Consider the following 24,257-nt stretch of genomic DNA (forward strand, 5'->3'; position numbering starts at 1 on the left):
TTTTTACAAGGCCATAATCAAGATATTGGCCCGGCTGGGCTCATAATCTGGATACTCTGGACAATCCATTCATAAACTCAATCGAATTGTTGGCAGAATACAGTTCCTTGCAGTTGTAGGACTGAAGTCTCTCTGCTGGCTGTCAGCTAAGGAACATCTTTCAACTCCTTAAGCCCTACCCTGTCTCATATTTCTTCTCACATGACCCACTCCATCTTCAAACCACAAGTCCAGTCTTTATACTTCAAATCTTTTTCACTTGCCTTTCTCCCATCAGCAGGAGAAAAGTCCTTGCTTTTGAAGGGCACCTGATTAGATTAGGCTCACTTGGATAATCTCCCTTTTGCCAGGTAATGTGACATAAACACAGCAATAGCACCAAGGATCAGAAAGTCATGGGGACCATCTTAAAATTCTGCCTTCCATAGGTGCTAAGAAATTGCTTGACAAAGCATGCACAAATTGATTATGTACACAGAGTTATGTAACTAAAATTATTTTTCTCTTTTAGGACAGTTCTACCCTTTTTGAAACTTATGATGTTGAACTCATTAAAAAAGATGGACAGAGTCTTGGGATTAGAATTGTTGGCTATGTTGGAACTGCTCATACAGGTAAATGAATCATTTCTACTTTATATTTGGAAATAATCGTAAAAGATGTTAAGGTTTCTAGACAGTAAATTTAAATATCTGTCGATTTTAATTTAAACGTTGAACAATAAAACCATGAATCCATAATAGCAACTAGTACTTTTCAGTAATTTGAGAATCACAGTTTAATCCATTTCCCGTTTACCCTGAGATAACTCGTGGATAACAGTCCTAACCTTACCCCCAAAGTTTGCCACAAAATATCTCACTTTTATTATTTTCACATCGCTCTAGTATACTGATAGTCTTTGGAAACAAATGACATCATTCTATTTATAGCATTCTGTTTTTAGTGGTGATATTTCCATTTACAGAATATAGTAATTCTCGATCGCTGAAAATGTCAAATCCTATTAAACATAGGATTCCTACGCATGATGTTAAATCAACGCTGGCAGTGAGGTTCATTTTTTTTTCCTATATGGGAAAAAGGTTAAAAAGGGTTCCCAGACCAAATTCCAAAAAGAAATTCTCAGAACCCAGCAAAATGTCAAAGAATTCAACTCAGTTCTGGCACTATCTACCCAAAGATAGAATCAGATTCTCAGGTAAAAGTCTCAGTCTCACAATACCGCCTCCACTTTAGACACCAGTTTCAAGCCCAGGGTGGTACCTGTACTTCTGGCTATAAATCAGATATTCCCATGACACCCTCCTTGAGTTTGATTAATTTGCTAGAATGGCTCAGAGAACTCAGAAAAACCAATTTACTCACTAGATGACCAATTTATTACAAAGGATATTAAAGGATACAAATCAAAAGCCAGATGAAGAGATATGTGGGGCGGGGCCCTGAATGAAGGAGCTTCTGTCTTTGTGGAGCTTGGGGCCCAGCATGGTGGCACCTGGAAGCATTCTGTTTCCTCAGCAGGAAAGCTCTCCGAAAAAGGACCAACAGAGCTATCCTTCTGGGGATTTATGGCGACTTAATTACATAGTCATGATTGATGAAGTCACTGGCCATTGGCAGTTGAACTCAATATCCAGCCCCTCCACCCTTTCAGTTTATGACTGAAAGTTCCAAACCTCTGATCACAGGGTTGGTTTCTCTGACAACCAGCCCTCATCCCTAGGTGCTTGCCAAAAGTCATCTCATTAAGATAACAAAAGGACGTCATCACTCTCAACACTTAGGAAATTCCAAAGGTTTTGGGAACTATGAGCCAGGAACTGTGGATGGAGACCAAACATAAGTCACAGTATTACACAATTTTATCTCAATAGTTTTATAGCTGGCTTGATAGTCATTAACGACAGAATTTAATTACCCAACAGTATATAATATTTGAATTGTATCTCTTCTTGTTTCTAAGATAGATATATTTTGAATAGTGTGACTGTTACATATTTTGACATTTTACATGTGATAAAGTAAAATGATTACTGCATGTATTTCATATCGTGAATGTCAAAAAAGTATTACTATTATGTGTAATTCCTGGAAAAAATAAGATAAAACAAATTAATTAGAATTACTTTCCTTTCATATAAAGGAAATATATTGTAAGAATAAATACATGGTCCAAGTATCTCTGAATAATAATACTCCTTCAACTCCTACATGTAAAGGTTTGATACCTTTCTCTGTAAAAGTTGCTCCATTATTATAAGAAAATCATTAGAGTAAGGAAAATAAATCTTTTCACAGTATTTGCTAGTAACATGAAAATTTAGAATTATGACATGTTCTAGCTTTTTATAAAATGGCGAGATTAGAGAGTTAATTTTTTAAAAATTATTATTTTATGTACTTAACAGCAGGTGGAAAGATTAAAAGTGCTAATGTATTCAAAGTCCTGAATGAAATTCATGTCAGACCACCTCGTGCTATTTTAGCCTAATGAAATAACTGTTTTCAAACCTTTAGCTTTTTCTAAGTGCCACCTTTTTTAGGCTCAGAATTTAAATGAGTTTCAAAAGAGCTAAGTATGGATTGTATAATAATGTCACAAAAAACTACATTGAGTAGCTCTTAATAGGCTGTCTGGTTAATATGCGAAATCATGGCTGAGTTCCTAAACTTATGGCTCATGAACATTTATTATATGAAGTTTTCAAGGTGTTCTTTAAACCTAACAGTATACATGCAGAGTAAAATGAAAGTGCAGAATTGATAGAAAATGAATAAAATTTAATGTTTATATTACTGAATAAAGAAAAGAATCATTTTACTTCTTTACCCTCAAAAGTGATTTTTAGGACTAGAGGTGGGTGGGCAGCGGTGAATCCAAAAACTAGACAGAACATTTTAGAAAACTCAATGTGCTTTTTAACATGTAGTCTTTCAAAATGATTTTCACTTTATTTTATTCATTGGAACTTTTAAGCAGTTACTTTCTTAGTTCTGGAAGGGGTAGGAAAATGAATATAAGAAAAGTCTATGCAGAGAGACAAACATGTAAAGAACACTCAGTTGTTCAAGCATAAATGAAATATGTGTTTTAGCAGAGACGCAAGCAAACTATCATGGCGGATGACAATTTGACAGGGAAATGGAAAATTTACAAAGAAAGAGTCATTTGTGTTAGGCATGGGGAAAGAGAAAGATTTTGATAGAAGGGGTGAGGTTGGCAGGAAGAAAATGAAATGAGAAAAGGGATAAAATCAAGAACATACCTGGTGTTTTGGTGGAATATCAAGAGTCTAGTGTGTCTGTAGTTTCATCTCGTTGGAAGGATGAAGTTAATAAAAAAAGGAAATAAAGACGTTTGAGGCAGATTATGGAGGTCCTTGAATGTGATTCTATGAAATTAGCATTTTATTATTTTTCTTCTTCAGACAATGTTTTAAGTTCATTTGATATTAAAAAATAAAAATGTAAAATCATCCAGAGCTATAGTTTTTCACTTTCCAATTTCCCTTCCAATCCTTGCCCATAGGCATGCATACTTTTTATACAGTTGTAATTTTTATATAGCCATTTTTCCTGTTTAAATGTTTTATTTTATAATATAAGGATTATTTCATGTTGCCAAGGTTATTCTAGATTTTTAAGTCTATGTGTACTTCTCTTTTTTCTGTGTTTGGGGAAGCTAACATGAACAGTGAACTACATATAGTCAGGAAGACCTGTTAGGAGACTCTTGTAGTAATACTGGTGAAAAATGATGAAGGCTTATGCCGAGTCAACAGTGAGAAGGATGACAGACCAAGAGAAGAGAGTAAGACTTCACCTGAATTCCAACTTACATTGGATAACATTTTGTTAAGGTTCTCTTACTGATTATTTTTCCAGAAATAGTCATCAGTCAGATCATTTCAGATTCGGGTCACATGATGGTGACAGTTTGAAATGATCCATCAATTTCTCTGCTTGTGTTCAAAATACTATTTATCAAGCCTCCAGTCAGCCCCTTTAGCTAATTAACCTCTTGATATGAATTTTGCAATCAAGGCCTAATTAGAGCTTTCTTCCTTTTTCCATATGTTTTGTGCACCTTAGGGGAAGCTTCAGGGATTTATGTGAAAAGTGTGATACCTGGCAGCGCTGCATACAACAATGGCCAAATTCAAGTGAATGACAAAATAGTTGCTGTAAGTAACTGCCCTCTGTTTTAGAATTGAATCAAGTTGGAGAAAAAAGTTATCTTTATTATAATATGTGTGAGAGGGGAATGGCTTAAATAGTCCCATAAAATTTTAAAAGTTAAATTTGTTACTTTAGTGAAATCTCTTTAATTTGTACTCTTATGATCCTAAATTTGATTTTTTTTTTAATTTTTTTTTTTACTATCTTTGAGTAAAAGAGTCACTAACCATATTGGCAGGAAAAATTAATATGTACCTATATATATTTTTAATATACACACATATATATTTGAAAGGTACTCTAGCATTCTCCTAGAAAACACTTTTCAAGCACCTCTTTGTGTTCTTTCAATTCACCCATTTTTTATAAAATTAATAGGCCATTTACCAAATCTTTTTATTTCTTTGTGAAAGTAGTTTTTCTGCTAACAGTAATTTTGTGTACCTACAAAATTGAGATATTTTATATATTTGAGAATATAATAATTACCTTTTATCAATTCAGATTGGTCTTTCTTCCATTTAGTAGAAAATTAAATTTACAGTTTAATAATATTTGAAGCATATATACATACACACATATATACACTCATTTAATTTAGTGATTTACGATAGAAACAGATTTTTGTTTGTATAATTTGAATCTTTGTCCTTCAAGTCTATATAAGGAAGCACCTTTCATGACTCTTGGCTTTTACATTACTAGGCTTTGCAGAGTTTGGAGATCTGTAACAGCTGTGGATGCTATAGGGAAAATACTTATGAGGAAAGCAAAAGTATAATGGTTTGTCAGGCTTCAAGAAGATTGAAGGAAGAGGTCTTTTGGTCCTGATGGACTTCAGAAATATGGAATTGGGCTTGACCTAGATTAGTAAATACCTTTCTTGCACATACTTTTACAGAACACTAGAAAACCTGATGGAGAGAGATCAGTGTGTTTCTTCTGGAAAATATCAAATTGATGTAGTAGAGGAATGAAATATTACATGACCTCTTTAATTTCGATAATAATGACTTATTAATATATCTTGAGAGCTATGTCTAACAATTTACTGTATTTTATGGCACTTTCAATTTTGAATATCATCAGAATTAGACCCTCTGCCTCTCTCAGGCTGTAAGTTAAATGTGTGACTTAGGAGCATTTGCTTTCTAGTTTCTCAGGAAGTTTGTCAGCATGTTTTACTATTTATTTTGCATCCTTATTCAAATACTTTCATAGGTCTAATACAAATTATTTTTGGAATAAAATGAATTGCCTAATTTTATTCTGCCTTGCCAGAATTTAAAATAACAGCTAACTTGAAACCTCTGTTTATTTTGTTTCAGGTCAATGGTGTGAATATTCAGGGTTTTGCCAATCAGGATGTTGTTGAAGTATTACGAAATGCGGGGCAAGTGTTACATCTAACCCTTGTTCGAAGGAAGACATCCTTATCAGCTTCTGTACTTGAACAGCCTTCAGACAGAGGTAATGGATTCCACTGTCCTTCTCCCCATCATGTAGTCTGGATTTAGAAATATAGCTCTGGAAGGTGCTCTGAGTCTGGGAAGGAAAAATGGCCCACCATGTGGAATGCACTTATGGAGAAATGAATCAGCTCATTTATGTATTGAAGGAGTTTCCTTTGCCTATTGCAATGTGCCAGTCCAAATGTTAGAACATGAACCCTAAAACTCATTAAGCTCTGAGAGCTTCTCTAAATGGAGATGGAAATCATTTTCCCAAAAAGCTTCAAATTTTCATTTATTACTCATATTTGAATAATAAAGCTTTTTGACACCTTTTGTTCCCAAAGCTCTCATTTGTCTAATGCTTTGACATTTTTCAGGCTTCATGTTTCATTTTACTTCCCATGATATATTTTATAATTTATCCTTTTTTTTTTAAAACACCTACAGCACCTGGTATTCCTAGGTCTCATGAGATTTGATTCTAATGTCTCTTGATTTACCTTTTAAAATATAGTGAGAGAAAATATGGATTTCTATCAATAATATTTTTATTTGTAAAATAATATTTGCTATTTTGATTATAATAATATAAATTTTCATTATGGAACAAAAACATAATTATATGCATATCAGTTTTTAATTATCAACTTAGAAATGTGTAGATTAACAAAATTTGACAGTCATGGGGACACATTTAATTTAAAATGGATGACTAGTTGTATAACTAGTGAGTAAGAAATAATTCCATTAGAGTTTATCAGAAGGTGAATACATTTTTTTCCCTTCCTCTGAAGATATAATAAGCCTAGAAACCTTTGCTCTCAACCAATATTGATTAGTATTTAAATTGGAACTTTTTAAGTTTTATGTGATGGTGGAAATTTTGCTGCTGAAAGACAGATGCCTTGTCAACTCCATTATATATATGAAATTTAAAATTGCTTAAATAGTACAAATTGTACAACTGCTATGTTGACCTTAAAAGGTTTGCATAAATATTTATGTCAGCATAATGGTTTTAATAGCTCTGATAGAGTCCTTGGCTTCAGTCTGCTATATCAAATGAAGTATGTCATTTATGAATTAGCAATTGTTTACTGGGCATGCCTACATTTTAAATTTGTATTGGGATAAGTTTTGACTCTAAATCTGCACCTCTTCCTTCAAGGTTTGGGTGTCCTTCCTCCGTGTTTCACTAGCATTCTTTGAAGAGCACTCTACTGTAGCATTTATCACACGCCATTCTAATCAGTTGTTTAATGTGCAGCCACTATAATGCAGGGGAATGGTTATGCCTTTGCCCTCTGCCCCGGGTAACATCTTTGTGTACCTTCCACAAAGTCAGCATTTAAGTCTGTTTTACAGAAACAAATCGTACAAATTCCAGCTCTTACACAATACCTTCCTCTGCCATTCTAAATCTTACTTTATCTCCTCTAGACTCCTACTTTGTGTATACCTTATATACACTTACTTGTGTACCTATTCGTGTACTATCTGTAGCACACAATCACATCACTGGACTGCTTTGTATGGTAAACCCTAATGTGTAACTCTTCTCTCCGTTGACACTAGCAGCTTCTGGTTGGCATTTCTTTTATTGGCACTAGGCTGTATGTTTAGTGTGTATCAATTCGTTAATGATCTAAAAAATTCTATGTATTGTTTAAAATCTCATGTTAAAATCATAGGAACTTTTAACTGGTTATGCTTTTCGACCTTTTATATAAAAAATTTCAAACATACAGGAATATCAAAAAATAATATACCTAATACATTTAGATTCAGCAGTTATCTTTTTGCCATATTAGCTTCATCTATGTATGTTTTTTTCCTGAATGATTAGAGTAGTAGGTAGCGTGACACTTTAGCCTACATATTTCAGTCTGTAGCTTCTAAACATAAGGATATTTTCTTAAACATAACATTATCACACCAAAGAAAATTAATAGTTAATTCCCTAATATCAAATACCCAACATGTACTTCAGTTTTCCCAATTGTCCTTAAATGTCTTTTATAGAAGCTAGATCTAAAGCTTTAGTTAGATTCAGATTAAATATTTTTTATAAGGGTTTAAATATTTTTTGTAAGAATACTTTTTATAAGTAATGTGTAATTAAAAAAAAATAACCTAAAAGGACTCTTGTTCACGTTTTTTGTGTTGAAGAGATACATAGTGTTTTGAATGCTTGAGATTTAAAGCTTTGGATGTCCTGTTGCTTTACTTAGCTCAATTTAGCTAAGAGAGCTCTGCAACCAGAGGAATTCTCTCCAATTCCCTTCCAATTCATAAGGTTACCTACATAGGTTGTTTGTTATATTCATGATGATGTCTTTCCAGAACCTAGGAAAGCCAAGAGCAATGGGACCAGTTTACTCTTCATGTCTCGCTCTTTCCACCACTTCAGCAAGAGTGTTCTTTTTCTTTTCCAAGGCTATAATAAAAAAGCATCTACTCCTGCTTTGTTGTCGACTTCACCTTGCCTTTCTCTTCCCACTGCCTAGGTCCTTATTCTTTTCAATACTACCAAAAAGTTTATTTTTTAAGGAATCGATTGGTTATTGTACATGGGATTTTAAACAAAGGAATCATATATGTAAGTCACCTGAGATGTTTGTAATGCGGTTATGAAACAGAATAGAAGTGGAATAAGCTCACTTAAATACAGTCTTTAGCTGCTTGTGATTCAAGTTAGCAATTCTTATTTCAGGAACTGTTATAGAACCACCAAAAACACCAGCCCTCTTTCTAACTGGAGCAGTGGAAACAGAAACCAATTTGGATGGTGAAGATGAAGAAACTGAAGAAAAAATGGATAATCTAAAAAATGATAACATACAAGCCTTAGAAAAACTGGGTAGGCACAAAGCATTTGATTCAAAATAATTTGACTTTCTCATTGTTAACTGTTTTCTTTCTTTATAGTCAATGTAACGTGAGGTTGCTTTAGAGGTGTTATGGAGATATAAAATAGGGTATTCTAAATATAAACATCTTAACACATCGCAATTTGGGGACCAAGCATATTGTTGTTTAATCTTTGATTATATTAATTTTGAATGCATTTTTATTAATGTTATAACTTTTTTGATCTTGTCAGCATTTTTAATTACTACATACTTTAGCTTGTATATTATTGATATAGCTATAGATATATAGCTATCTGCATACATGTAATACATATAACAGTATCTCCTTTTCACCATAAAAATTAATAATGCATTCATCCCCTTCCTCCCCCAGGAAGCAATCAAATTATTTTCTAGTAGGATTTACACAACCTTAGTAGGCTGGAATGATTTTTTTTTTTTTTTTTTTAGTTTCAAGTATACAGTACATTGGTTAGACATTTATAGAATTTATAAAACTATCTCCCTAATGCATCCTTTTTTTTTATGTTTTATCAAACTCCTGAGTAGCTATATATTTTTCTTTTCTTTTTTAATGATATGCAACTTTGTTTTTTTACTTTGTATTTTGATACCTTGGCTACTATAGTATGTTCTATAAGCATATTAAGAGCCTCCCACAATATCCTGCACAGAACTGCTCAGGAAAGCCTCACCAGTTGAATGAAATGGAATACTTAATACCATTCACATTCAGAGAAATTTTGGTTTTGCCTTTGCCTTCATTCAGGAAAGAATGGCCTGAAGGAAGGAGTAACCCCTCATTCAGGTTAAAAAATTTCCTGTGATTTAGAAATTTACCTTTTTTTTTTTTTTTTTTTGACCCAAGTAGATTTCAGTTAGTCTTCGCTATATAATTCTGGGGAACCCAGATAGACTTTCCTTGAACTATCAGGTAAAAATCAAATGTTCTATCTTCTTTTTTTGGATCAACCTCACTACAGTTTTCTTCATGAATGTGCAACTTCAACTTGAGAGTAAGACCAAAATATTCTAACAGCTATGAAGTTAGCTTTTATGTATATATGTATGTATGTATGTATGTATGTATGTGTATGTATGTATGTATGTATGTATATGTATTTTTGCTGTAGGGGCGAAAACATTTTTCCTTTTTCCCTTCCAGATTTTTTAGCTGGTCTGAGAATTAAATCGGCATAACAGATTAACAGGAGAAAAATTTCGTATGTGTGGAAGTCCCATAAAAATATGAGACCCAAGGACAAATTGAGCAATTGAGACTTATATGCCATTCTGAGCCAAAGAATGGGACTAGGGACCTGAGGCTTCAAAAATGAGGAGAATACTTCTCAGGATCATAAGAAGGGCAGATGTTTGGTAATTAGAAATTTGCCCTGCCATGCAGATAGGTCTTTCAGATAAAAAATGTTGTCTCTGGTAATAGCTCTTCTGGGGCCAGGCCTCCTTTCTAAATTCTTCTAGGTAAGGGAGAGGCAAAACTTTTTTCTGAGTCTGTTGGGTCTTGATTACCTTCAGTTTAAAATAATCCATATGTCAAAGTGACATATTTTGGGACAGTATAGTCTGCTCCCCTTCACTTCCATTGGAATAATTGTTTCAGATCATCATACAGTTCATTTTTTTGATCATTTTGTGTAGCCCAGGATTTATTGAGCTGCTGAAAATAAATTAATCTCTTTCCTCTAGTACTTAGGCCTTTGAGCTGTGCTTTAAATCTCATGACAACTTTCATTGTATAACTGAAAGGTAAAATATAGTCAAAAGAATCGAAGTTAAAATGTCGAAATTATTTTATACATGCGTATGAAATATCTTTAAATACCATGTTTTTAAGCTTACAGTTCAACCAGTTTATTGCAAATTTTGTTCAAATTAACTTACCAGATAAGAAACTGCTCTCTGGAAGAAATTTAACAGGCAAGATGGTAGACCTGTTACTGCAGTTTCTTGTGGAAACGTTAACAGGAGTAGGCACAAAGGTGCCCACCTGAATGATATTTTGGTTTTAATAGGACCTTTCATTAGTTATTCCTGAAATGTTATCTAGCATATAATTATTTCATGGATATTCTTTTGTATATCTAGTAATTTAAACTTTTTGGTGTTCATTAGTCTCTGATTTCTGAGTTTAGCGTGTTTTACTTCATTATTATGTAATTAGGTTTTGTGTATTAAATTATAATGTATTAAGTTGTTATGTTATGTAACTAAGCATTATATGCATTCAAGATGAGCTGTCTGTGCTGAAGACTAAAAGCTGATACTGCAAGTTGTGTTTGATTTGAGACAGATGGTGATGTCAGTTGTGATAGGTGTTCTGTGACTTGTTCGATTTTTTAACCAAATTGGGAGTTTTTCTTCTACTTAAAGGAAAAAGGTAGAGATTTGATTATTTTCTGCTATGACTATAGATATAAATTGAAATTATAGTCTTAGTACTTTCAGTTTTGCCTATTAGGCATTATTAAGACTACACACTGTGTACTAAGCTTCTGGCTAAGATCATATGGAGGACAGGCAGGACACTTAAAATCTGTCTTAGCTCTTTAAAATTATCTTACCTATGCAAAAAAGGCAATATTACTGTCAAGTAGAAAAATCTTAAGTATATAATAACAAAGTAGCCACAAAAGACCAAAGTAAAACCAAAGTCTCTGTTTTATTAAAGCTCATCCACCCACTGGTAGAATTAAACCAGACATGCCTGCCTTTATGTCCAACAAAGAGAAAAGTCTGAATGGACTGCGTTGATATGCCTAGTTGATAGTAAAGATAGCTTGATAAGTTCTTACTTTTCCCATGGGTGAGTGGAGGTACCACTTTGAAGTGATTAACATTTAAATTAAATCCTTGTTTATTCTAACATATTACAAAGCTAAGCCAGATGCATTTTACTTGTAAACTACAGGATGTTTATATATAAACCGTATATAATTCAAATTTCATTTAAAACTCATCATTCCTCTTCCCTTTTCAATATTCCTTAGTACCAAAGGCCCTTTCATAATATGGTAACAGCCAGCCTTTACATTTTACATTAGTCTTAGAAGTCACCTGTGATTTACTTTACCTAGTAGACTTAAGTTAATGCATTTTCCTTTTCATTTATTTCCCTTTTACTTGCTGAAACTGCTGTTTTTGAACAATTTAATAGTTAAGTGTATTTGGCTCACAGTAGCTTTGACTTTTTCTTTTTAAATCCAGAAAGAGCCACAGACTCTCCAGAAAATGAGCTGAAATCCAGATGGGAAAAGCTATTGGGTCCTGATTATGAAGTAATGGTATGTTAAAATCTTCAAATAAAAAACACTCATGTCTCATTTCATGTCAAGCCCTTAACACTACAATTTAAAGGAATGGGAGAATTAAAGAGTAGCCAGCCTGCCTTTATTTTTCCCTCTTGCCTTTCTTTCCTGTTAAATCAATCAATTGATTTTTTTTTTAAAGCATTTAAACTATAAGAATAATTAAGGACTGAACACAAGTTTTAGTTACAATTAGCAGACAGTTCACGTTGAAACTATTTAAGTCAACAACAGGCAGAAAAATGTTGGGAGAAAGAGGGCTTGCCTTTAAATTTATAACCTGTATCAGCTGCTTAAAATTGCTGGCATTTTTACGATTGCTTTTATGATCTGTTTGTTTTATTGTACACTGAAAGGGCTGTGGATATTAGTTCTATGTTTCACAAAGAATCTTACAGTTTTATGAGAAAAATGAAAGAATGATTATCAAATGTATTTGGGAGAACAGGAAGTAATTTAGGTTAGGTATATGTTTATAGTGCTAGTGGTCCATTAGACTGCCTTTCACCTGTTATTAGATTCATTGAGTAGGGGATTGATTACATTTCCCCATATGAATCCACATGAAAGCAGAAAACTGTACTTAGAAAATCCTCTATAGTGTTCACTAAATGCTTTAGTAATAAAATATTCTATTAAATTTCTATTGTCATTCACGGTTTCTTACATATGTTTGTCATTAGTACTTGTTAGCTGGTTGCATATTTTTTTCTCTTCTTGGTTCAGAATGTATAGCCACTATCTATTGTCCAGAATTTTCCAGTGTCATCAAGATGCATCAAAAGTTTACTTTCTCTTGCTAATTTTTTACCTAGATGTCAGCTTTTGTGAACTATTGCTTCTTTACTTCATAGATTTTGAATGCTGTTTTTGTCATTAGGCTATCACCTAGCAAATGACTTATTCTATTACCTTTAATGGTTTGATATTCAAAGTGATTTGGTGTATCAATATTTATAAATGGCCAGTTTTGTGATGGGCTATTTTTTTGTTAAAATTTTATCCTCCATATAACTACCTTTCCAAATTTCATTGATCACATGTAGAAGTAATAACAGAGGGGCTAGAAAGAGGGGACAGAATTAGAAGTTGGAAATTTAAAGTGACAGCTTATTCATTAAGAGTTGTAACTTGTTGTTCTGAGGGATGAGAAGCAGAAAAGAGAAGCCAGGCAAGATGAGTGCACTCCAAAGTTTCTTATTTATTTTCTTCCAGAGTCTGCTTATCTGAAGTGCAGTACTTTTAAAAGCTTTAGTTGGATCACTGTTCAACTTATCTCCTCCAGATGTGTCATATTTTATTAACAACTTACAGATGCAAATGATCAATATTTTGCTTGCAAGCCATTCACTTCTGTGAATATCCACTATTGTAACAGAATAGTTTTAGGCCAGGATTACAAAGCTTAAGTATTCCATGAGCTTCCCACCAGTCCAGACCTTTCTGTTTGTCTCTGTGGCAACTATTGCTCCTAGGGAAATGGTTTGAGCTTGCTATGGAAAGTCACACTCTCCAGTTTTTCTATACTTGTCTGATTTTAATGACCTTGTAAACTTTGTTTTAAGGTCTAAATTTAAAAGTAAAAATAACCCCCACAGTTAACATCATACTCAATGGGGAAAAGCTAAAAGTATTTTCCTTAAGATCAGGAACAAGACAAGATATCCACTATCACCACTTTTATTCAACATAGCATTGGAAGTCCTAGCCACAGCAATTATACAAGAAAAAGAAAAGGCATCCAAATTGAAAAGGAAGAAGTAAAGTTGTCATTATTTGCAGATGACATGATACTATATGTAGAGAACCCTAAAGTTGCCATCAAAAAACTATTAAAACTGTTAAAACTGATAAATTCAGTAAAGTAGCAAGAGAAAATTAATATTCAGAAATCAGTTGCATTCTTATACACCAATAATGAACTATCAAAAAGAGAAATTAAGAAATGAAGACAAGAAGAGAAATTAAGAAAATAATTCCATTTACAATCGCATCAAAAAACAAAAACAAAAACAAAAAAACCCACCTAGGGATAAATTTAACCAAGAAGGTAAAAGATCTTTAGTCAGAAAAGTATGTCACTGTAGAAATTGAAGATACAAATAAATGGAAGCATATATTATGCTCATGGTTAGAAAGAATTAACATTGTTAAAATGTTCATTACCCAAAGAAACCTATAGATTCAATGCAATCGTATCAAAATACCAATGACATTTTTCATAGAACTAGAACAAATAATCCTAAAATTTATATGGAACCATAAAAGACCCTGAATAGCCATGGCAATCTTGAGAAAGAAGAATAGAGTCAGAGGTATCATTCCACTTGATACAAAACTATACTGCAAGGTTTTAGTAATCAAAATAGCATGGTACTGGCATAAAAACAGCCATATAGATCAATGGAACAGCAATGAACCCATGCCTATGTGGTCATTTAATCTATGACAAAAGAGGCAAGAATATACAGCAGGATAAAGACCGTCTCTTCAATAAACAGTTTTGGGAAATGTGGATAGATACATGCAAAAAAAAAAGGAAATTGGATCTCTTCTCACACCACATATAAGAATAAATTCAAAGTCGATTAAAGACTTAAATATAAGACTCAAAACCATTAAACTCCTAGAAGAAAACATAGGCAGCAAACTCTCTGACATTGCTCTTAGTAATATTTTTTCTTTGGGCAAAGGAAACAAAAGAAAAAGTAAACAAATGGGACTATGTCAAACTAAAAAGTTTTTGAGCGGCAAAGGAAACCATCAACAAAATGGAAAGACATTTATGAATGGGAGAAGATATTTGCCCATGAAACATCTGATAAAGGGTTACTATCCAGAATTTATAAAGAACTCATGCAACTCAATACCAAAAACAACAACAACAACAACAAAAACCAATCCAATTTAAAAAAGGGCAGAAGACCTGAATAGGCATTTCTCCAAAGAGGACATACAGATACCCAATAGACATATAAAAAGATACTCAAAGTCACTAATCATCAAAGAAATGCAATTAAAACCACGATGAGGATATCACCTTACACCTGTCAGAATGGCTGTCATCAATAAAACACAAAAGAACAGGCATTGGCGAGGATGTGGAGAAAAGGGAACCCTCATATAATATGGGTGGGATTGCAAACAGGTGCAGCCACTATAGAAAACAATTTGGAGATTCCTCAAAAATTAAAAATAAAACTTCTTTATGACCCAGTGCTATTTACAGTAGCCAAGATGTAGAAGCAGCCTAAGTGCCCACCAATAGATGACTGGATAAAGAAGTTGTAGTACATATATACAATGGAATATTGCTCAGCTATCAAAAGTGAAATCTTACCACTTGCAATTACGTGGGTAGACCTAGAGGGTATTATGCTAAGTGTAATAAGTCAGACAGAGAAAGACAAATACCATATGATTTCATTTACATGTAGAATCTAAAAGAACAAAATAAATGAAAAGCCAAAGAAATAGATTCATAGAGAACAAACTGGTGATTGCCAGATGGGAGGGGTGTTGAGAGGCTGCATGAAAAAGGTGAAGGGATTAAGAAGTACAAGTTGGTAGTTATAAAATAGTCATGGGGATGTGAAATAAAGCATAGAGAATATAGCTGATAATATTGTAATAACTATGTATAGTGCCAGGTGAGTACTAGACTAATCATGGGAATCACTTTGTAAATTATATAAATGTCTAACCACTATGCTGTACACCAGAAACTAATGTAAAATAATACTGAATGTCAACTCTAATTAAAAAAACAAACTTGAAGACCAAAAAAAAAAAATGTGTAAAAATGACCATACCCGTGGTTTTGTCAAAAGAATAAAATGTTTATGAATTCATTATAATAGAGGATTATATTAAAATTTTAGGGATTATGGATTTTTAAAATTATATATATATTTGCCTATCACTTTCTGGTTCAATTTTTGAATAATTTAAGGAAAAAGATTGCTGTGGAAAGTAGTTACAAAAAAGCAAATATTCTGAAATTTTACATTGTTTTGCTTATGAAGTTAAAAAATATAGAAAGAAATTAGAATGCAGGTCACATGTCAGTGCAACATATAGGTTTTACAGAATATTTTCAGGAAACCTAGGAAGAAATAAAGTTATTTTTTAAAAATATTAAAAATATTTTTTCTTGTAAATTTAGGTTGCTACTTTGGACACACAGATTGCAGATGATGCTGAGTTACAGAAATATTCAAAGGTAAGCATTGTTTTAAAAGGTGCTACCAGTTTTTTTTGTTTTTGGAAGAACTTAGTCTTTAAGTTCTTGTTGAAGAAACTAAATTAGTGCTGTAACCTAAAGTTTCCAGAATTTAGTCTTAGCTGTTTTCTGGAAATGTGGTGAGGTCTCACTTATGAAAGGTGATGGTTAGATGTGCCTGGGAAGAATGTGGCATCGCTTGTACTACTTCCTAGAAGCCAAAACTCAGGTTTGAATGTTTGCCCACCTTAAAGGTAGTACACAAGAGTAACACTGTGTAAAGTGTGTGTTAGCTTTTCAGATATTATAAGAAGACCTTTTAAAATGTTTCCTAAAAATCAAGACCACAAATATGGACTTTAAAAATTCTTCAAGTCCAGATGTTTAAAGACAGAAAAGTGGTTTATTTTCTGAGTATAGGGAATGTTTTTTCTTTAATTTAAAAAGTTTTATATCGAGAGCTTTATTTCTAATGGCAAAATGCTGGAAGGTAACTTTTATGGTTTTCCCCAGCATTTTTAGTGTCCTCTCACTACAAATTAATTTTATGGTTCCTATTCTGGATAATCAAAAGCCAGGGTAATGGAAATGTAGAGAAGACTTCTAGGTGGCTTTCTCAACAAATGATGAGAAAGGTAAGGTTTTCTTGTCAGAATAGTTTCAAAAATGATACAATATTCCCACATGGGGTATATGAGCTGAGCCCAACTTAAACTCTTCTGTCACATGTGTGTGTTATGAGCTGTTGAATCAGCTCTTGGAGACTCTATGAATGAGTAATGTCCACAATGTCCTATCTTCAGCAGCCTCGCCCAGTTCCTGTACATCCTGCCTGTGGCTTCTTTTATGGAGTCATTCCATTTCATGTTTGTTCTTCTTCTTTGCCTGCTGCTTCTGTTTTTCCCAGCGTTATTGTCTTTACCAAAGACGCCAGCCTTCTCATAATGTCCCCGGAGCATGACAACTTCAGTTATGTCATTTTTGCCTCAAGCGATGTTTCAGTTTTAATTTGTTCTAGGACCCACTTGTTCATCTTTCTAGTGGTCCAGAGTATTTATATAAATCAATATTTTTCCTATCAGTCTTCTTCACTGTTCAGCTTTCATGTCAATACATAGTAATTGAGAATACAAGGGTATGGATGATCTTAGCCTTGGTCTCTAACGACACATCTCTGCTCTTGGTGATCTTTCTTAATTCTTCCAATGTTTCCCTTCCAAGTCTCAGCCTTCTATTGATTTCTCGGCTACAGTCTCCATTTAATTGATGACTGAACCAAGATAAACATAATCTTTAACAATTTCGATGTCTTCATTGTTTATGTGAAAGTTATGTATTTCTTCTGTAGTCATGATTTTTGGCTTCTAAATGTCCAAATGCAGTCCTGCTTTGGCACTTTTTTCTTTTGCTTTCATTTGAAGTCATTTCAATCATTACTACTTTATGCCAGTAAGACGGTATCATCTGCATATCTTAAGTTATTAAATTTCTTTAAACAATTTTCCTTTTTCCTTCCTGAGTCTTGCCCAGTTTTTCATATAGTATGTTCTGCATACGGATTAAACCAATAGGGAGACGAAATGCACCCTCGTCGGACATGTTTGCCTATACGAAACTGTTCTGTCTCTTCATATTGTGTTCTGACGGTGCCTTCCTGCCACTCTCGGTTACACTTCAGGTCAGTCGATTGCTGACGCACACCCATTTCTTTCAGAGCAACCTGTAGCCCTTCATGATCCATGCTGTTGAAGAAAGGCTTCACCGTACCCAGCAAACGCTTGCTATTAGGTCTCCCTTTTCTGAATCCAGCATGACCATCTGGCATTTCTTGCTCCACGTAAGGTGGAAGCCTTTGTTGCCTCACCTTGAGCATCATGGTACTTGCATGGGAAATCTGCAGTTACTGCACTCCTTGGCATCTCCTTTCTTGAGGATTGGGATGTATAGTGTACATTTCCAGGCTGTAGGCCATTGTTTTATTTTCCATATTTGTTGACATAGTCTTGTTAGGATTATGACAGATTCAGTCTCTGTAGCTTGAAATAATTCTGTTGGTATCTCATCTACCCTTTGTAATTTCTTTCTTTCATTATTTATTTATTTCATGCTCTCACATGCAGTATTCAAAATGAGTTTTCTGTATCGCATGTGGGTTTTATAAAAAGCGATTTCTTTAGATCTACCATTTCCTTCTTTGAGTATTTGTGATGAATATTTCTCTTCCATAATTTTATATATGCTATTATTTTATAGGTTTGAATTTTTTTTTTTTTTTCCTAAGCAGAAGTTGCTTTAATCAAGGTGCGAAGTCCTCAATCAGGTGGACCTCACTCAACCTTTGGTGGTGGGCTCTCAGCCTATTCCTCCCGCATGCTCTTAGGCCCCTCAGGAAGGAGGGAGCAGCTGAACAGCAAATATTGGAGAGGTCAGGAAAATGGGGGAACTATTTGACATGGGGGAGACTATTTCTTTCCTTCTGAGCTAACCTGCATTTTGAGTCACTTCCTTCTTGTGCCTCTGTGGGCCAGCTGACCAAGTTTTCTTCAGATGGGCAATATGAAAGCAACATGGCACATCTTTTAGTTAGTTTTAAATTATTTACAGAATCAGCTTTTTATTAGATTAGAGTTGTCATTAATTGATAATTCCATCTAAATATATTGAGAGAGATTTAATTCAAAACAAGAGTAAGAAATATAAATACCTCACCACATTTTGGTTATTGTTAATTACTGCAGTATAGTTTACTCATTATATTGACTGGAACCAAACTGCCTGAGTTCAAATTCTGCTTATCCACCCACTAACTTGTAAAATTATCTAAACTCTATGTCTCAGTTTTGTTGTTTGTAAAAGGGAGATAGTAATAAATTAGAAACCACCTCATGCGTGCTATGGAAATTAAATAGAATGTGCTTAGAATAGTTGCAAGCACATAGTAGGCTGTTGTTGTTAATTATTCATGTAAATTAATGATGTTTTTTTCTAAAATTGTACTTTATACTAAAATCTTAGATATCGGGTGCCTTCTATTTACCTGTTTTCTAGTTTACTAAATTTCATATTCTGATTCTGCTGCTAAAGCCCATTATTGAGTGCTTAATTTTAGTAATTGTAGTTTTCTATTCTAAAATTTCTGTTTTATTCCTTTTTAGATTATAATCTTTTTAGTAGCGTTCTCAACTTAAAAAATTTTGTATTTGCCATCTTTTTCTCTATTTTTGAACATATTAATCATAGTTTATAGGGACTTTATAAATAATTCCATTATGTGGATCAACTTTAGATGTGTTTCTATAGTTCGATATTTTCTCTGGTTCTGGTTATTTGGTTATATCTCTCATCATGTCGTAATTTGAATGAATGCTAGACATTGTGTATGCCAACTGCAAAAGGCTTTGGATGATGTTATCTCTCCAATAAGGAGATAGAATGTGTCCATGCGTGTATGTGTTAGGTGGGGCAGGGTTGGGGCCGGGAGTGGTGATCACCTCTGAGACAAGGCAGAGGTTCAGTCCTGGTAAGGTTCGGATGTCCTCTGTTTGCCTTTGCTGTTAACTTATAGCCTTCCAGGTGTTCCACATGAGTCCCTCTTCCTGGTGAGACCTGAACTCCATTTCTATCTCCTCAGTATTTTGGGGCTGCTGAAATCTTTGCTTTGTCCTTCAGAGGTTTCCTGCTTAGCTTTTTAGCCTCCCTCCCAATATAGCTTTAGAAGTCAAGGGAAGTCCTTGGGGGAGAATATAACTTACTTAGCTCAGGCTCAGTTCATTGAGTTTTAATTGTCCATCCTTCCATGTTCAGAGCTGTAAGGCCTAGTATCATCATATTCTATAATAAGTAAAAAGATAATAACCACACTTTGTATGCATCTTAATGTCATTGTCTTTTTCCAGGCAGAAGATGTTCTCTCCCACCTTTATTCCCTAGTTCCTTACTACCAATCTTACTAATTTTATATTTCCAGATCAATTTCTATGATATACATATATATGTATGTGTATTTAATACTCAGTAATTGTAGTATAGAGATGTGGAAAGGCTTTGAGTTGAACAGACTTTCAGAACCACCTTATAGAAACTCAGCTTATTCAGCTATTCATTCATTCATTATTTATTTATTCATTCATTCACTCATCAAATATTTTTAATGTCTCCTCTGTGCTAGGTCCTCTACTAGGTGCTGGGGTTAGAGAAGAGAATAAAGCAGAAAAAAATCTCTGCATTTTAGAACTTATATTTTAGTGGGCAGAGATAGAAAATAAGTAAGTTATATAGTATTGGTAATATGTGCCATGCACAATATCAAGGCAGGGAAGATGGATAAGGATTTCAGGAGAGTGTGAGTTTGCATTTTTAGATAGATTGACCAGGAAAGATCTCATTCAGAAGATGACATGTGGGGAAACACTTTAGGAGGTGAAATAGCAGCCTGATTTTTCTTCTACATTATATGAACAATTATTATACCTATGTCATAGATGATTAAATATATATATTTACTATATGCTTTAATTAATACAGCTCAGTGCCAATATGTAAGAATTGTTCAACAGATGGTAGTTTTGTTTCCCAGTTGTATGCTTCGTATACTTTTAGTTTCTAACCTTTTAAAGGCACCTTTTTAAAGACTATTTTTACAAGCTATTGTGAAACGTTAAATGATTTAATTGAAATTTTGTCATGACAAAAAATTTTTTTTCTTTGCATTGGAAGAAAAAGACTAACCCATAATTGCACTATTCTCTTTTCATATTTAGTAGTTGCCTGTTTATATTTACATATTTGTAGACGGTATACTATACCATCTTTTTTTGTAATATATGTATGAGAGAAGGGATGTATAATTTTTCCGCATAACATTATCATACATATTTACTTTTTTACATTGATTTCTCAGTTATAAATGTCCATAGATTATTTCTTTATTTTAATGAATTAAAATTTTTAAAAAAATCCCCTTAAAATTGGAAATTTAGTTAATTCATTTGCTTCTCATTTACCTCTACAATATGTAAAGGGGACTAGTCTATTAAAACCCATTTCACAGATGAGAATAGTAAAGTTTGTCTCAAATTACACAGCTAGATAGTAGCAGAGGCAGGCTGCAGCTTAGAGTGCATTTATTCATTTCTGAAATAGTTACTGAACTGCTTCTTTATGGCACACACTGCTACCAACTGGGAGAAACAAAATGGAAAAGGTGCTCTTATAGAACTTAGGTTCTAGGCTTGGGTAGGGGTATGATAATAAACAAATGAAAAATAAGTTGATAAGATAGTTGTAGGTTGTAAGAAGTGATGCAAAGGAACAAACAGAATGACGAATGCATCACTGGGGAGCCACTTTAGAGAGAGAGCCAGAGAGAGCCTTTCTGATCTCAGGCTTGAAGGATAAGAATGTGGCGAGCTGGGAAACAGGTGAGCAGCAGGTACAGCAGCCCCATAGGTGGAAAAGGCTAGTATGTGGGAGGAATGGAAGTCGTTTGTTTTAGAGTGTCTGAGACAAACTAAGTGAAGAATAGAATGTTGCTAAATAAGGGAGGCCAGGTGATATACAGGGCCTGGAAGTCCGTGGTGGGCTTTATTTCAGTGCCAAGAAACACTGGAAGGATTTCAGCAGGATAGTATCATGATCTGTGATCAAAGCTGTAGGTTTTTCTTCTGTGCTATCAGCTTTCTGATAAGGAAAATCATGTTTTGTGGCTATCACTGGTGTTCCTAAGGGTCTAGTTGTCTTTAGATGGTCACTCTGGTCACCACTTCTTAGCCACCACTCTTGAAGGGATTATGATTCAAGAAGCACCTTCATATAGTATGGGCCAATGTTAATAGATAAGGTTTCTCTTGAGGTGGATGGAATTGTAGGGGGTGGGGGGGGGGGCGAAGGGAGGTGAAAGCAATTTACAGTTGCTTGAGCATTAGCCTGCACTGTTTCTAGGAAGCTGTTAATCATGACACAAGAATAGTTTCCCGCATCTGGAGAGACTTGCACTTTTAGGGATGGCTTTCTTGGCAAGTGTTAAGATAACCACAGTACTGTGAGGGGAGAAGCATTAAGCTCATTCCAGTGACCTTTCTGCTGGCCATCAATTGTGATATGGAGTGAGCATTAGTAAAATCCCTGGCGTGGGAAACAAAAATACCAGATTCCGTTCTCTGGTTTTGACAAGACAGACTGACAAATGTATTTCTTTATTTTTCACAGTTACCCTATTGGTGAGCAACTATTTCTTCTTTTCTATTTCTAATGTGTGGAAACTGAGTGTTAGGCATGTAAAGTGACTTCCCTAAGATCATATACAACTAGTAAATGCCAAAATCAGAAAACAAATCAAGAGTTATCTATCCTCTAAGTCTGTTCCATTTGTTCCTTTTTCTTTTGAATAGATAATATATGAACAAGACATAAAATTTAAAAGTTACAGAAGTATACACTGCAAAAAATAAGTTTCCCTCTCATTTCGGTCCTCTTGTTCTCTTTCTCAGAGGCACCTAACCACTGTTACCAATTCTCAAGCACGTAATTGTATACTTTGCTGATCTCTTTTTAAGTGCGGAACACAAGACACAGAATCAAACTATAGCAACAGTGGTTATTGACTAGGGCTGGTGGCCAATCAGAAACATCAGAGGGTCTTTTACAAAATACACATGCCCTATTTTATTCCTCCTTACCAATATTCAGATTATGTAGGTTTGGGGTGAGATCCTTAAAGGAAATTGTGATCCTTTTCTTGCCTCACTCCATTGAGAATTATTGTTCAGGTATGGCTAAAATGCCTTATGTGTATTCAAGGAAGGAAGTAACACTTCAAGACAGATGAAGGAGGCTTATTTGGGAGGATGTCATTTGAAGTATACTCTGAAAAATGGTTTTGGAAAAATAAGAGCAGTGGATATTCCAGGTGGAGGAAATACCATGAGCAAATATGGAGAAAGACTCATAAGCTCAAAGTGTTAGATCAGATGTCAAAAGCTCAACTATCACATGGGCCAGACAAGTAACATAAATGATATCTAAAATGATAAGTGGTGTTAGGTAACTGAAGAGAACCTTCAATATATTTCTGTACAAACAAAGCACATAGTGTGTATTTTTTGAACATTCAGAATTAAAATTTTAGATAAGTGAGAAAAACTAATATAAATCAAACCCTAATGGATTGATTGTCTTATGTAACCACTGAGTTACATAAGTTACTAACTTTGGAGGCTGTTATGCTGTGTTTTACCCTGAGTTTAAAAGTTGTAGCCTCATTCTTGGAAAGTTTGATTCTTATTTTTGGTAAATTTGGTAATTCTTTCCCCCTAATCTTTAAACATAAGTGGCTATTTAATATCTTCTGTGTGTGTGAGAGAGAGGGGGGTGGGGAGAGGGAGAGGGAGAGGGAGAGGGCGAGGGCGAGGGAAAGGGAGGGAGGGAGAAAGGGGAGGAACCAATCGGGTTTCTTTCTGTTCTATTTTGAGTTCAACATTTTCGGAAGCATTCACCCCATCCCACTGACATATCTATTCCTTTCTAGAAGCCTCGGTCCCTGCTTCCTCCTCCCCCGCCCCCCGCCAGCCCAAGGAACATCATTTATACTCCCACTTGAGCATTTTGATATCTTGTTATAGGGTCCTAAAAGTAGAGCTTTTACAACAACCGCACAGGACAAACAAACAGAGACCCATGGACATGAACTATAGACTAGTGATTACCAGAGGTTAGGGGATGAGGGAGAAGGAGATAGGTAGACGGTTAAAGGGGGTCAAAAATAGGGGGATAGGAGGAGGGTGAAGTGGGTAAAGGGGATCAAATATATGATAACTGAAAGAAACTGGACTTTGGGTGGTAAACAGTCAATAGAATATACAGATGTCAAATTATAATGTACACCTGAAAATTATATAATTGTATTAACCAATGTTACCCCAATAAACTTAAAAAAAAAAAAAAGTAGATCTTTTAGGGGAATGAATGAGCTGCAGTTTGTTTCATGACAGGTCTCTCCATTCATGGGTTGTAGGTTGTTTCTTGATCTCATCTGATCTTTAAAATTTTCACACTGACAGTAAATCACACTGTGGCGACACTTTGCTCAGATACATTTCCTTGCATCTTTTACTTGTCATATCAGGATCATGACAATCCCAATGCTCATTAGCTTTGTCAATTTAAATAGGACCCCTTGCAAAGAACATCAAATAGGCATCAA

At 34.3% G+C, this 24,257-nt stretch overlaps 1 protein-coding gene across 1 annotated transcript in view; it reads left to right on the forward strand.

Moving 5' to 3' along the window:
• Window positions 1-24,257, forward strand: part of PATJ (PATJ, crumbs cell polarity complex component) — a 320,321-nt gene that overhangs the window by 31,042 nt on the left and 265,022 nt on the right. Inside the window, exons 10-14 of the mRNA XM_011369533.2 lie at window positions 4,096-4,187; window positions 5,511-5,652; window positions 8,350-8,496; window positions 11,735-11,811; window positions 16,001-16,057. Of these exons, the coding sequence (XP_011367835.1) occupies window positions 4,096-4,187; window positions 5,511-5,652; window positions 8,350-8,496; window positions 11,735-11,811; window positions 16,001-16,057 (515 nt within the window). The remainder of the gene's footprint in view (window positions 1-4,095; window positions 4,188-5,510; window positions 5,653-8,349; window positions 8,497-11,734; window positions 11,812-16,000; window positions 16,058-24,257) is intronic.

Source organism: Pteropus vampyrus, unplaced genomic scaffold (assembly GCF_000151845.1).
Source record: "Pteropus vampyrus isolate Shadow unplaced genomic scaffold, Pvam_2.0 Scaffold151, whole genome shotgun sequence".
Classification (NCBI taxonomy): domain Eukaryota; kingdom Metazoa; phylum Chordata; class Mammalia; order Chiroptera; family Pteropodidae; genus Pteropus; species Pteropus vampyrus.